Source organism: Tinamus guttatus, unplaced genomic scaffold (assembly GCF_059628265.1).
Source record: "Tinamus guttatus ecotype Peru unplaced genomic scaffold, ASM5962826v1 Tinamus_guttatus_pri_ptg001087l, whole genome shotgun sequence".
NCBI lineage: Eukaryota > Metazoa > Chordata > Aves > Tinamiformes > Tinamidae > Tinamus > Tinamus guttatus.
Genome location: NW_028289621.1, coordinates 3,313,311 through 3,326,166, shown reverse-complemented (window position 1 = coordinate 3,326,166; position 12,856 = coordinate 3,313,311). Strand labels below are relative to the sequence as shown.

At 59.0% G+C, this 12,856-nt stretch overlaps 1 protein-coding gene across 1 annotated transcript in view; it reads right to left on the bottom strand.

Annotated features, from left to right (window-relative positions):
- EFNB1 (ephrin B1) overlaps nucleotides 1-12,554 on the bottom strand; it is a 57,702-nt gene extending 45,148 nt beyond the window's left edge. The window contains exon 1 of the mRNA XM_088538445.1: nucleotides 12,425-12,554. Within this exon, the coding sequence (XP_088394571.1) occupies nucleotides 12,425-12,540 (116 nt within the window). The 5' untranslated portion in view covers nucleotides 12,541-12,554. The remainder of the gene's footprint in view (nucleotides 1-12,424) is intronic.
- Between the last annotated feature and the right edge of the window lie 302 nt (nucleotides 12,555-12,856).

Here is a 12,856-nt window from a genome sequence, read left to right as displayed (position 1 = left end):
TGGAAGAACATGCTTCCTTTTAACAAAGGCCCTGCTGGGGGAAGGAAAAGGGGAAAAAAAAGAGCAGAAAGGAAGAATGACTCACGACAATGCCACATCTCCAGCAGCACTTGAGAGCTGTTGAGACAGCGCCAAGGACAAGGGTTGGGATCACCGGAGATCAAAGGAACGATGGCAGTTTAAAAACCGAATCCCCCTCCAAGAGGGGAGAGGTTTGCAGGAGCTGCTCGGGGGAACAAGGCCGGGATGCAGGTCTAGGCTGCCCACGGTCGGGCTCCAAGCAGCCTGGCTGCGTTTCCTGGAGATTTAATGACAACTTTAATGCTTTGAGCGAGACTCTTCATTCAGTCGCTCTCTTTGGAAAGGGGTGAGATAGGATAAGCCAGCTGAAGGAGCGCGTTGTTTAAGAGCGGGTGGGCTCTGCCCAGGCCTCAGCCCTCTCCTCGTCCCCGAGGGCCTCCGGCCTGAAAAGGAAGCATTGGGCATGTGGAATGCGCGTGCTCCTCAAGTCTTAGCATTAAAAATAAAGAAAGAAAGAAAAATAGAAGCTGCTGCTTGAAACGCAGCTGGTCAACACGGCCACCACCAGGTCCCTGAAGGAAGGAGCCTAGAGGTGACGCCCGCAGGACCAGCAGAACCAGCGAGCGCAGAGCCCGAAACGGGGTCATGGACGGAGCTTAAGGCTGGAGGAAGGAGCCAGCTGAGGCCGAGCTCCTGCCCAGGCGACACCAGAGCCGCTGCAGCGGCGGCCCCAAAGGAGGAAAGTCCAATTTGTTAAACCAGCCGGACGCTTTTGCCCTTCCTCTTTTGCAAAGGAAAAAAAAAAAAAAAAGAAGCAAAGCACTTCTCCAAGCAAGTGCTAAATTCAAGACATCTGCCGCGTTGCAGGCACGTCCTGGCAGGACGGCTCCAATCCCATCACCGCGCGGTCCCTCGCAGGGACACGGCCCCGGGAGCCACCGGATGCTCCAACGCGGAGTCTTAGCCGCACTGGGGAGTCTTAGGTGCATCCAGCAGAAGGGCTCGTCTGGCCGCTGGAAAAGTGCCATTTCCCTCGGCAAATGAAAGGGCCGGAGCACAGCGGAGAGCCCCGGGAGCTCCCGGCACGGAGGGAAGGCGGCCAGTGCCCTTTCTGCGAGCGTCCCTCAAACTCCATCAAAAAGTCCCATTTACATCAAAATGCACTTCCAGGCATGCTTCAGTTTTACTTCTCGCTTTCATCTCTTTCCACCCTCCTACCCCACCTCTGAGAACTATTGTTCGCCCCGCTCGCGGCATCTCGCTCCGTGCAGAAGGCCAAGAAAGCTGCCAAAGTTAAAGAAACAGAGCACAGGGAATAAAGCTCCAAGCTAATCAAGGGGCCGGAATCGCTCCTGGTTTTGCTCCAGCCTGAATCCCCGGCCTTTTTCCTCCTGCCTCCCCAGCAAAGCCTGGGGCAGAGGGGGGGACCATGCCACGTCCCTGCCATGGGGAGGGCGACCCACCACGGTCCCCACTGTCACTCTGGCTTTCTGGTCAGGCTCTGGTAGCCACAGATGGTTTTAATGAACTTGAACAAAAGCCCCAAGCAACGGTTTTGGAACTAAGTCCTGCATCTCATGCAGGGCCGCGCTGCCTCTCCTCCCGCAGCCGCCAGCCCGGCAGCCCGGCCACAAGACGGGTGACAAACGGTGCGTCCGGTGCCACATCCCTGCCCAGCCACACATCCCACCTGGGCAGGGAAACCAAGGTGCCCTTATTCGACTGGAGCCTCCATCCCCCGTGCAGTGCTCAGAGCAGACTATGCCAAGTGCAAATGAGGTCTAAATTCAGGTCTAAACCCTTAAAGCTGAGCCCTAGCAGCACAGAGCAATCCGGGCGCTTTCCCCGGCCTCCCGTCCAGTTCCCTTAATGTGGAGCTTTTTTAGTCCTTCCTTCCTATTGTCAAGCGTCTATTTTTAACCCCGAGCGTTATTGCTCCCTGCGTGACTTCAGTAACTCTCTGGGGACAATATGAAATTGCTGAGTTCGTACACGGCAAAGTGACTCAACTCTCACCTTCACAAGCGCTCCGGAAATCAGAGGACTACTGCATTTTTTCCGTTCGCATTTTCTTTCCTCCTTCCCGCCAAGCTTTGTCTAGCACTAAAAGCAAGGGAAATTGCTAATACCTGCGTGCATCAGCAAGCAACACGACGGCAAGCCATTTTGCTCCCTTTTCCAGCGCCTTTACCATGGGGCTGGACTAACCTCTCTAGCAGCTGCCTTGCGAAACAAATTGCGCTCATAGGCATATTGCTGGGGAAATCAAGGTCGGAACCAACAGGGTAAACCTGGGCTTAGGAATCAAGGCTCCTATTTGGCAAGTCTGGGGAAGAGGGGAGCCAAACGAGGCAGCTCAGCTCCATGCAAAAGGGAGAGGTTTTCGCAGGGGAGCTCGCGGGGGCCGAGAGCACCAGATAACCACCACGGCGTTACTCCCTCGCAGCCCATTTTCCTACTGCTGCAAAGCAATAATTAACGAGAAGGTCAGCAGCGAAGCACTTTAGGAATCTCTACCTTGAGGAAAGCTTTCCAAAACAACCCACCATCTTTAAGGGCAATGGCCACCTTCTTCGACTAATTCATGAAGTGCTTAAAATCTCACGTGCTAAACACCCAGATAAGCCTCTGTCCCACTGCACTGCGCTAGCCAGATGTTTACATTGCTTGGCATTAAAACCCAATAAATAATCATAAATACTATTGCTAGAGCTGACGCTTTCGACAAGAAAGCCCAGACGCCAAAAAAAAAAACCATTGCACGGCGCAAACATCCCAAGGCAGCGAGAGCTCCAGGGAAGCGGGGGGAAGGAGAGGCAGGATCCTTGGGTCCGGGTTGCGGAGAGCGGCCTGCTGAAGACAATGGAGGAAGCGCTGCCAATTCTGGATTTCATCACGGGTCCCCCGGCACCCGCCGCCTCGCACCGCGTCCCAGCTCGGGGGAGAGCGGAACGGGGGAGAGCGGGAGCCTTCCCGCTCCCACGCGCCCCAGCCGCCCGCGCGCGCGCCGGGGTCCAAAAATACGCAGCGAAATCACGAGGCAGCTCGTTCGAATCGCTCCAGATCGCCAAAGGCGGCCCCAGTTTTTGGGCTGCCTCGCCGGAGCTGGCAGCGCTTGGAACGGACGCGGGCGGCAGCGGCGGCCAGGCGGGAAGGGAGCGAGCAGCTGGAAGCAATTATCCCACTACTTTTGTATCTGTCACCCTCTCTTAATACTTGTGTAAGGAAACCATTTGTACTATCAACAAATCTCTTTATCTTTAATAAACTAGGAAAGTGATTCTCTCCCCCTTCCCCCAACAAAAAGTAGGTGGCAAAGGCTGCTCAGGAGGCAGCTGTGGGGTGAGATCTCTCCTGCCAGGTCCAAAACATCCAAGATGGGAGCTGGGTGCACATAGGAGGACACAGGGAGCAAGGTTTCAGACAGAAAAACAGCATGTTTTAAAGAAACTTAGCAGCTTTTCTCCATCTGGGCATAGATACAAAGCTGCAATGTTAGTGCTTTCTTGCATGTCTTACGACCCCTGAACCTTGAACTGCTTTGCAGGCAGGGATTAACTCTTGGAAGCGTCGCAGCACAGTCCGTGCACCACAGTACGGCAGAGGGAGAGGGAGGAAGAGGGCAGGGGACCCGCTTGGCCAGGCACCGGGAGCACGAGCACAAAGGGGCAGCCCTGGCCCTCCCCGGGGATGGGAATGGGGACAGTGGGATGAATCCAGCTCCTGCTGCACCACAACAAGACACGCGCACGAGTCCTGTGCTCGCTCCCCGCCTGCTTTTTGGTTTTTAACCCAAAAAGAGGCTGACGGGACACGCACGCCGGGGAGCACCCGGGCTGCCGGCATCGCCCCCAAACCCGACGAGCAGGAGGCTCCGAGCCCAGCGAATGCGGGCGCCGCGCGCCTGCCCGGGCTGTTACGAAACCAGGAGCGCAGCACGAAACTGCGTGCCGTGGGTGGGAGCACCCAGGGCTATAGGAACGGTGCTCCGGGATTCCTGTGTCATATGGGAAAGCACGCGGCGCTCCCCACCCCGCGCACACCCCGGCAGGAGGGTTTCCTGAGCGATATTGGATAAGCACAAACAACCCAAGCAGCCCGGCATAAAGGGGGTAATTAGGGAAGCAGCTCCCGTCGCTAACCAAGCCTGGACAGAGATCAAAAGCCCAGCAAAGCGCCCGGGCTCCTGCTACACGGAGCCGCGGGGACGGCGCGCGGCCCTCCGGCCACCATCCGCCCAGGCAGCTTGGGGAGCGGAACTTTGATTTTCCCAAAAGACCACGAAAGATCAGCCCTGCATCCCGGGAATGCAGCTATCAGGCAGCAGGCTGGCACGCACACCCTGGTTTTCCCGGAGGGAAAGGGAAGGGCGCTGCCGGAGCGCACCTTGCTCCGGGTGCGGGCGAGGGGCGCAGCGCCCAGGCGGCTCTGGAATAATGGGAGTTAAAGAACAAACACGGCTGGAGGGGAAAGTCCGTCCGCTCCCGGCTCCGAGTACCTCCAAGGCGCTCCCAGCCCGGCCAGGCCCACGTTCCCCTCCACCGCCTGCCCTTCCTTCCCGAGCTCCACATCCCACTCCCGCACCGAGCGTCCGCGTGCTCTGCAGCAGGAGTGCTGGGATCCAAGGGCGGCGAGTCCGGGTGCCCTGCGGCCCCACAGGGAAGCGCCGCTCACTGATGCAGCAGCCAGAGCTTCCCCTCCCGCTGCAGGGAGACTTAATTTTTTTTTTTTTTTTGCAATTCTTATTCTAAAATAATTGACTAATTGGCCGAGCCCCAGCTCTTTGCTCGGAGTGAATTCCAGGTTCGCTCTTGCATGAAGCGTTTATTAAATACACCAGAGCAGGAGATTAGGATAAATCAGAGCACCCGGCGAGCCGGAGGAGCCGGGCGGTGCCCGCGGGGCGGCCGCGCCAGGTGGAAACTTCCCATCGCCCACAAGGAGGAAGCCAGAATTAATCCCTGCCATCAGCACCGAGTCCTCCCCATGTTCCCGGCACTGGGAATGCCGCTCCGGGCACCGCGCAGGGTCCCGGATGCGCAGGACCAAACAGGGACATGGTCCACCCGTGCCAGGGCTGCAGCCGCTTCATGCCCCAAGGCAGGAAAGAAACTGGCCATGCCCGGGGCTGCCCCCCGCTCCTCCGCCTCCCTCTAATCCCCAGCACCAAAGCAGACCCCTTTTAGGGGGAAAAAGCGTAACGCAATACCTGGAAAATTTCTCCCGCCCGCTCCTTGCTGCCTGTTGCCAAATTTAAAACATATTTGCTGCTCGGCCTCGAAGAAATGTAACCTGCTGCTCCGTTCCAGCACGGCGATTCCTCGGCAGGAGTGGAAAACTCGGGGCTTCGCTCTGCACGCTCCGCGGCACCGCGGGCCAAACGCCGCCGGGGTCCCAGCCGGACCCAGGGCTGCAGGCAGGGGATGGTCCCGAGGCTCCAGAGCAGCGGGAATTCTCCGAGGTGCTCGCTTTGCAAACAGGGGCTGCTGGAGTGGAAAAAGCCGGCTGGGCCGGTGGGGCTGAGCGATGGGTTTAGCAGAGCCGACGGGGCCCGTGAAAGGAAACTCTGTGCAATGCAATAACCACCGCGGCGCTCCCCGGCCCCCTTCCCAGCGCAGGGCCGCGGGACCGCGCGCCAGGCGAGCCCCTCGCGAGGCCACGGCGCAAACCCGGGGCCTCTCCTTGCCAACAGCAGCAAAGCGGCGGCCCCAGCTCCCGCTGGCTCCACTTTTGTGCCGCGAAGCTCCCGGCCGCACATCAGAGGGGAGCGGCAGCGGCCAACAAGAGAGCACGCGGCCCGGAGAGAAAGCGCCGCAAATCCCGGGATAATGAGCCCGGAGGAGGGAGACGGTGGGCTCTGCCGGCGAGGGGAGCCCTGCTTTTATTGGAGAGGCCTAAGAGGGCCATAAATCCCGCGACTCAAAGGCGGGCCCGGGCTCTTTCAAGTCGCAGGAAGGCCTGGGATGTGTCAGCCGCGAGGAATAGCCACGCCGCGGCCGCCCCGGCACGGCGGCTCCGCGCGGGATGCGGCCGCAGATCCCTTCCATATGCCGCCCGCGCGCAGGGGGCACCGCGCCGCAGGGCGACGCTCCCGCTCCGCTCCGGAATTCCAGCCCCAGCTCCCGGTGGGGCGGAGGGCCGGGGGGGCCCGGCCTCCCCCTCGCGCCGGGCCGCGTTACTGCAGCGCGCAGACAAAGAGCGCCCAGCGCCCGCGAGACGCCGGCGACCGCGACGCGCACCAGAAAGCGACCCCGTTTTGCAGCTTCCCACGAGCTCCCAGCAACGCCAGAGGAGCTGGAAAAGCCTTGCCCTGCATTCCCAGAGCAGGGAGCGCGTTTGGGATGTGGAGACCTGCTGCTCTCCAGCACTCAGGCAATGGGGCACAGGGTTGCGGTAGCCGCGACGTGGCCCAGATTCGCCTCTTGGTCCCCAAGGGGAGCTCCCTGATGCCAGCACCGAACCAGGGGCCCCATCCCGCGGCTCCCGGCTGCCAGCGAAAGGTTATTTCGGAGCAGCGCGGCCGGGGTTAAAAATAGCCGGCATTTCTGCAGGCAGCTGCCGCGCGGGGCCCGGCCGCTCCGGCACCTGAGCGGGCTCCGGCCGGCCGGGGGCACCGCGTGGGAGCCGCCGGCTCCGCCGCGGGACGGACAGATGCCCAGATGGATGCATGGATGGATGGATGGATGGACGGCCCCATGCGCAGCCCCCATGCCACTGCGGGGACGCGCTGGCTCGGTGGTCACTCGTGCCCTGCTCAGTGGCCCCCGCTTGGTGGCCGTCCCGCTCCCGGAGCCGCTGCTTTGCCGTGGGGAAAGCGCTGGCTCCTTTTACAATCCATCAGCAGCCCCATCTCCGCTCCCGCTCGCTTCTAACCCAGGCAGTTAAAGGCGCTTTATAGAACCGAGCGGTATTTACCCAGCTACTGCAAGAGCCACAGCTTTGCAGCCGCCTTTTGTACTCTTTTCTTAATTTGTTTTTTTAATTTAACTTAACGCAGCCATTCCCGAAAGACCGAGGCACTGCAGGTGCTCCCTCACAGCAGGCCGAGCACCACGGCAGCTCCAAGAGGCATCCGAACACTCGCTCCGGGCCAGGACGCTGCTCCCAAATCCCACCGCGCCACCCCGGAAAGCCAACTCCCCTGCGCCCTTCCCGCCTGGAAAAACGGCTCCTCCTCCCGAGGGAAGCGCAAAGGCCAGCGCAGACAGGCCCGCTCGCTTAATCCAAACCAGGCTCCGGAGCTTAGGAAAAGCCCCTCGGCTTCGCCGGGCGCAGGGGCGCGCGCGCCATCGGATCCGTTACGCTGCCATCTGGACACCCAGGCCCCGCTGGGCGGGAAGGGCGGCCTGGCCCGCGCGCCCAACCACGGAGCGGCCAAACACAATTTTTAATTAAAAATAAGCATCGCGTTTTCCCCATTTCCCAACTCCTTACACCACGGAGCGCCTCATGCACCCACTAGTACGGTAATTAAATTACATCTGCTCCGACAAGTGTTAGCCCACTGATGCAAAGCTCCAGGCCAGCCATTCCCATCGAAAACAGCTTTCCCGCAAGCACTTTGTCCCTCATAAAAGGCATTAAAAAAAAGCAAGGAAACACCAGGCTTCAAACTCAATGCTTGCAGCATTCAATGGGACACCATAATGTCATTAAAGGCAGAATAAAAATACCACAAAGGATTAGACTTTTGTCTGCGCCTGGTTTTTGCCTCTCCCCCCACCACCACCACATTTTTATGCATTTATTTTGGTTCTAGAAAGTTGCTCCGTTGCTCCGCGGAGCGAGCAGACCCAAGTAAAATTTATACGAGGGAAGGAGAGAAAAGCAGAGCCGAAATGCCCGATTCTTAAAAGCCACATGGATGATGTGTCCCATTTCCCCCACCTCCTTATTAAAATGCTTTCTGGAGAGGCGAATTCCAGCCCGAAATGAATTTTCCAAACCATATTTTATTAGGAATGCTTCCTTTTAACGTTCGGCACAGGAGCCCACCAGGGTCAATATTTCTCCGGAATTGCAGCCGAGGGATTTCGCAGAAGATTTAGCCAGAGTTTTCCGCGCGGCTCCGGGTTCTTTAACAATAGCAGCCCCCGGCCCGCAGCCCCCAGCGCTAAGTAGCAAAAGGGCCGATTAAATCATCGCAGCCGCACGGGCCCCCCCGGCCCGTAAACGCAGGAGCCCCTCAGAGCGACGGGGTAAAATCAAAACCACATTGGCTCACCCAGGCCCCGCCGGAGAGGCTCCGCGCTCAGCCCAGGGCGCTCCTGCAAGCGGAGCCGGTTCAGCCCCGACTTGCCCACAGCGCAGGCCTGTGCAAAGCGCAGCCTTTCGCGCAGGGAAAGCGTTTTCCGCCTTTTTTTTGGTCCAAGGCACACGTGCTCCACGGAGGGTTTTCACGGCGCCAGGACAGCAAGATCTCTGGTTCTCACCCCGGCACAAGGAGGACATTTCAAAGCACAGCACTGCGAAAGCCAACAACATTTTCAGCAAAGATATTCTTAACTCCTAAAAACATTAGGAAAATGTTCCCTCTAACGTTTTACCAGCGTCCTTTTCATACCAACACCATCCCTTTCCACCCGGAAACCTGACAGCAACACCCCAAAGTTACAGACTCGCACTCTATGGGAGCGGCCCGGAGAAAAAGGGGGCAGAAAAAAACATTTTCACCATTCACAGAGACCCTATCTAGGCCAAACAGCCCAATGCACAACGCTCGTCCCTCCTATCCTTTGGAAAATTCCACTTAATGTTATTTTTAAAGGCTTTCGCTCTGCTCTGAAGAACATGAGCATTACACGGGGACTCCTCCGCAGTGGCCGCGCGTGGGGTTTCTCTCCAGCACATCCGCGAAGGGAAGGCAATCCCGGCTAACAGAGAGCACTGGCTTTGCCAGACCGGGACAGGGAGATATATATATATATATGTATGTGTGTGTGTGTGTATATATTTTTTTTTAGCCTGCAGGTTCCAGGCCTTTATTTTAAAACTTGCTGGTTCAATGGTATTTGCTAGAAGGAGTAAGAGGGAAGAGGGGGACCAAGTGCTGAAATCCACCCTACCCATGAAAAATGGAGAAGAAAGCACCATGGTACAATGGTGAAAAGCAAAAAAAAAAAAAAAAAAAAGGAGAAAAATTTAAAAAATAAAACACAAAAAAGCCCCAAAACCACCAAGGCGGCAGGAGGGCGTTCCCAGCATCCTACTGCCTTCGGCGGCCACCGAGGACACGAGGATCGAAGCTCGGGAACGGCAGCGTGAGGCGGCTCCGGCTGGGCCTGCGCCCTTGGCAGGTACTGGTAAAGCCCGGCGATTCCCAGAGCTTTTCCAGCCCCCAGCATCACCACGGCATCAAATCCAATGGTTTCTCCAGCCCAGCGTTTGGGGCTGCACAGAGCTGAGCCAGCGGAGCGGGAAGGGGAGCCCAGCGCCGGCTGCTCCGCATGGCAAAGTGGCTGCTTCCCGGGCCCTGTCCCAGCCCCGAGTCCTCCGAGCCAGCCCCGCTCCAATGGTTACTGGGAATAAGAGGGATGGGGAAAGCAGGAGGATCCCCAGGTCCATCCCGTGGATGCCAGCGCACAGTGTGTCAACACCAAGCCACGAGCTCCACCGCCACGTTCGCCCCGGAAAATGTCACAGGGAACCCGAGGGGGACCAGAGCTCCCGGGTCCAGGAGGTTCCATGGAAGGCTCCATGGGTTTCCCAGCAGAGCAAGGGGGGCATCCGAGAGAGATGGCAAAGCTTCCAGCTGCCACGATCGCTATTCCCACGGGCTCCTCCCGACTTTCCCGGCCTTGGCCGTTAACAACAGCGAGCTGCAAGGTTGACTTCACGGGGCTGACGCTGCTCCCCGCCACGGGGCAGAACCGGCTGCACGGGGCAGAACCGGCCGGGATCCGTCCGTCCTGCCCGGGCAGCGCCCGCGACTGCCAAACGCGCCGGGGACCGGCGCCGCCTCGCACGCGGCTACCTGCAGGTTGCTCCAGTTCGCGGGGTGAAGTCAAAGAGATTTCTATCTCTAAGTACTCTTTCTAAAACAAAATTAAAAAGAAAAAAAAAGGAAAAAAAAAAAGGTGGTGGTTTCTGGAACTAATTTGCTTTTTCCTTCTCCCCCTCCTACCTTCGTGCTGACATAGCAGGCTTATAAACACAAAAGATCAATTCCTAAGGGTAAAAGTTGTGGGTTTTCTTTTTTCTTTATTTCCCTTCTCCAAGCTAACAGAGATATCTTCAAAGGGGGAGAGGGGGTGGAAATCAGAGAAATCGCTTCTTGGGAATCTGCCCGCCACAAGAGACCTTTCCCCGGCTTTTCTAAGGCACTGAAGCAGAATCCATGAGTTCATGTGCACGTGCAAGTGCCAACAAAGTTGCTCCCTCCCCAAGCAAAAAATAGCTGGACACAAGAGTGTCCAGGTCGAAAGCATGGCCAAGTTGTTTCAGTTTTCCTAGAACCATTTCATTTCTCCCCCCACCCCTCTCTCTTTACAGGAAGACAGAGGGGAAATAATCAAGATAAAAGCTGGATTTTTTTCCAACCAAAGAGGAGAAGGGGATAAGACAAACAAACAGCCTGTGATTTACAAGATAAAGCCCAGCAAGAGGGCTACCAAAAACATCCCCAGCTAATCAGTCCCAAAACATCTACTGGTCATTAGTAACCATGCCGAGTGTTTAAAGATCCTTTAAAGCCTCTAGTTACTTTTTAATTCCAGGCATGTTGGAAAAGCCACTTTCATTGTTCCTATCTTTAAGCTAAGGGCGCAGCTGGAGCTCGGGGAGTCGCCTGCATGGATTCCATGAGGAGCGGCCAATGCCAGGTTTCAGTGCCAGGTTTCGGCAGGACTCGAGGCAAAGGGGGGCAAGCGCCGGCCCGTCCGGGGCACTCGCATCCTCCCTTGTTGCCCGCCCCCACGGACAAGCCTTGTTTGGATCCGGATCGTTTCCCAAGCTTTGTCCGTGACCGGACAGGCGCTGCTGGGCTCGGGGAGCGCAGGAGCGGAGCGCAGGGTGTTTGTGGCAGCAAGATCCTGGGATGCAGGAGCCCTGGGGGGGGCTGCCCATGCTGGCCTCCCCCGGGAGCACAGCCTCCCATGGGGGCACCGAGCGAGCCGGGGCGCCCCAAATTCCCAAGTCCGGCCTGGGCACGAAGCAGAGGCCAAGGCCCAGGCAGATCTCGAGCAATCAGCGATCCTAGGGAAAGATATTCCCAGAGCCAGAGAAGGAGGAGAGAAAAAAGCACCTCTCCTTTCACACCAAGAAAAAACACGACACGTAGCCACCAACGTACCAAGAGCCAAGCACCAAAAAAGCATCTGCTTGGTTCAAAAAAAAGAGAATAATAAAAAAGTATCCTCCAATCTTCTAAGTGTTTCCCAAGCAAGGGCGTTTTGAGGAGCTCCGCGCACCAGCAGGCAGATGAGCAGCTCGGGTATTTTATTACTCGGCACGCAGAGAGCAGCATTTCTAGAGCTAGGTCTAAAGCACTCAGCACGCCTGCGCGCCCTGGGTCACCTAAAGCAATACGCGCTGGAGGTGCCAGACGGAGGCATGATTAAACACAGGCTGGCACCGAAGTTTACAATCTTTGCTGGCGAGGCCGATTTATATCCCTCAAGACCAACTCCCAGAGCCAACGGGAAGGAGAATCGGAGCCAGAACTGCCGCCCCGGCTGCCGCTTGCAGAGCTCCGTGAAACGGCGGAAAGGAGGGTTTATTGAGGTTGCAGAAGTTGCCTTTTGGTCCAGATTTTCGGCAAGCCCTCGACAAAGGAGCGCGCCGCGGGGGAGCAGCGGTGCGGGCCGGAGCGGGACCCGCGGCCGTCTCGAGGGCGCCCGCCGGACACCCACTTCCAGCGGGGCCGAGCTCCTCTTGGCCTTGGCGCTGCAAAAAGCTCCAGGCAGCCCTAGGATTCCTCCACACCCGCAAAAGTCACCACAGCTTCCCGTGTCTCACGGCTTTCCCCCGAAAACAAAGTTCTCGCAGCGTTTCCGCGCACAAAAGGCACGGGCAGAACCAGATCCTCGGCGGCTTTGAGCGATGTCCCTGCAGCTCCGCTCGCCCCAGCCGGCAACCCCGGCTGGCATCTGGAGTCGCGGCCGCTTCAGCACCGGGTTTCACGGAGAAGAGGGAAGAAAGGCACGAAACGAACCCAGCAAAACCTGTCGGGGCTCTCGTGTCTCGCACAAAGCAGCCCCGGAGCCACGGCGCTCCGCGAACCCCGCGCCGGGGGGAGAAAAAAAAGGGAAAGATATATATAAAAATAAGAATAATAATGACCCAAAGGGGCGCGGAGCAGCTCGGAGCGGGAGGCGGCGGTGCCGCCCGCGGCTCCGGCGCCGTCCGAGCAGCGGTTCCCACGCCCCGGCACCGGGGCGCCCGCGCCGCCCGCGCTCGCACGTACTTGGGGTTGCCGCTGCTCCAGGAGACGGGCTCGAGGCTCTTGGCGAGCGGCGCGGCCAGGCGGCACAGGGCGAGCAGGACGCCCAGCAGCCACCGCCCGCCGCGGGGCCGCGCCATCTTCCGCCGCCGCCGCCGCTGCTGCTCCGGGCGGCGGGACGGGCCGCGCCGCGCCGCGCCTCCCGCCGCCTCAGGCGCCCATCGCCGCTCAGCCGCGTCGGGCCGCCGGGACGCGCATCGGCGCCGCGCCCCCGGGGCCGCGCTGCTCCACGCGGCTGCTGCTGCTGCTGCGGGTGCCGGGGCTCCGCTCCGCTCGCTCGGGCTCCGCTGGGCTCCGCGCGGCTCCGCTCGGCTCGGGCGGCGGCGCGTCCCCTCCCGCGGCCCGGCTCGCACAGCGCCGCCGCCCGCCCCGTCGCCGCTCTACTCCCCCGCGCAG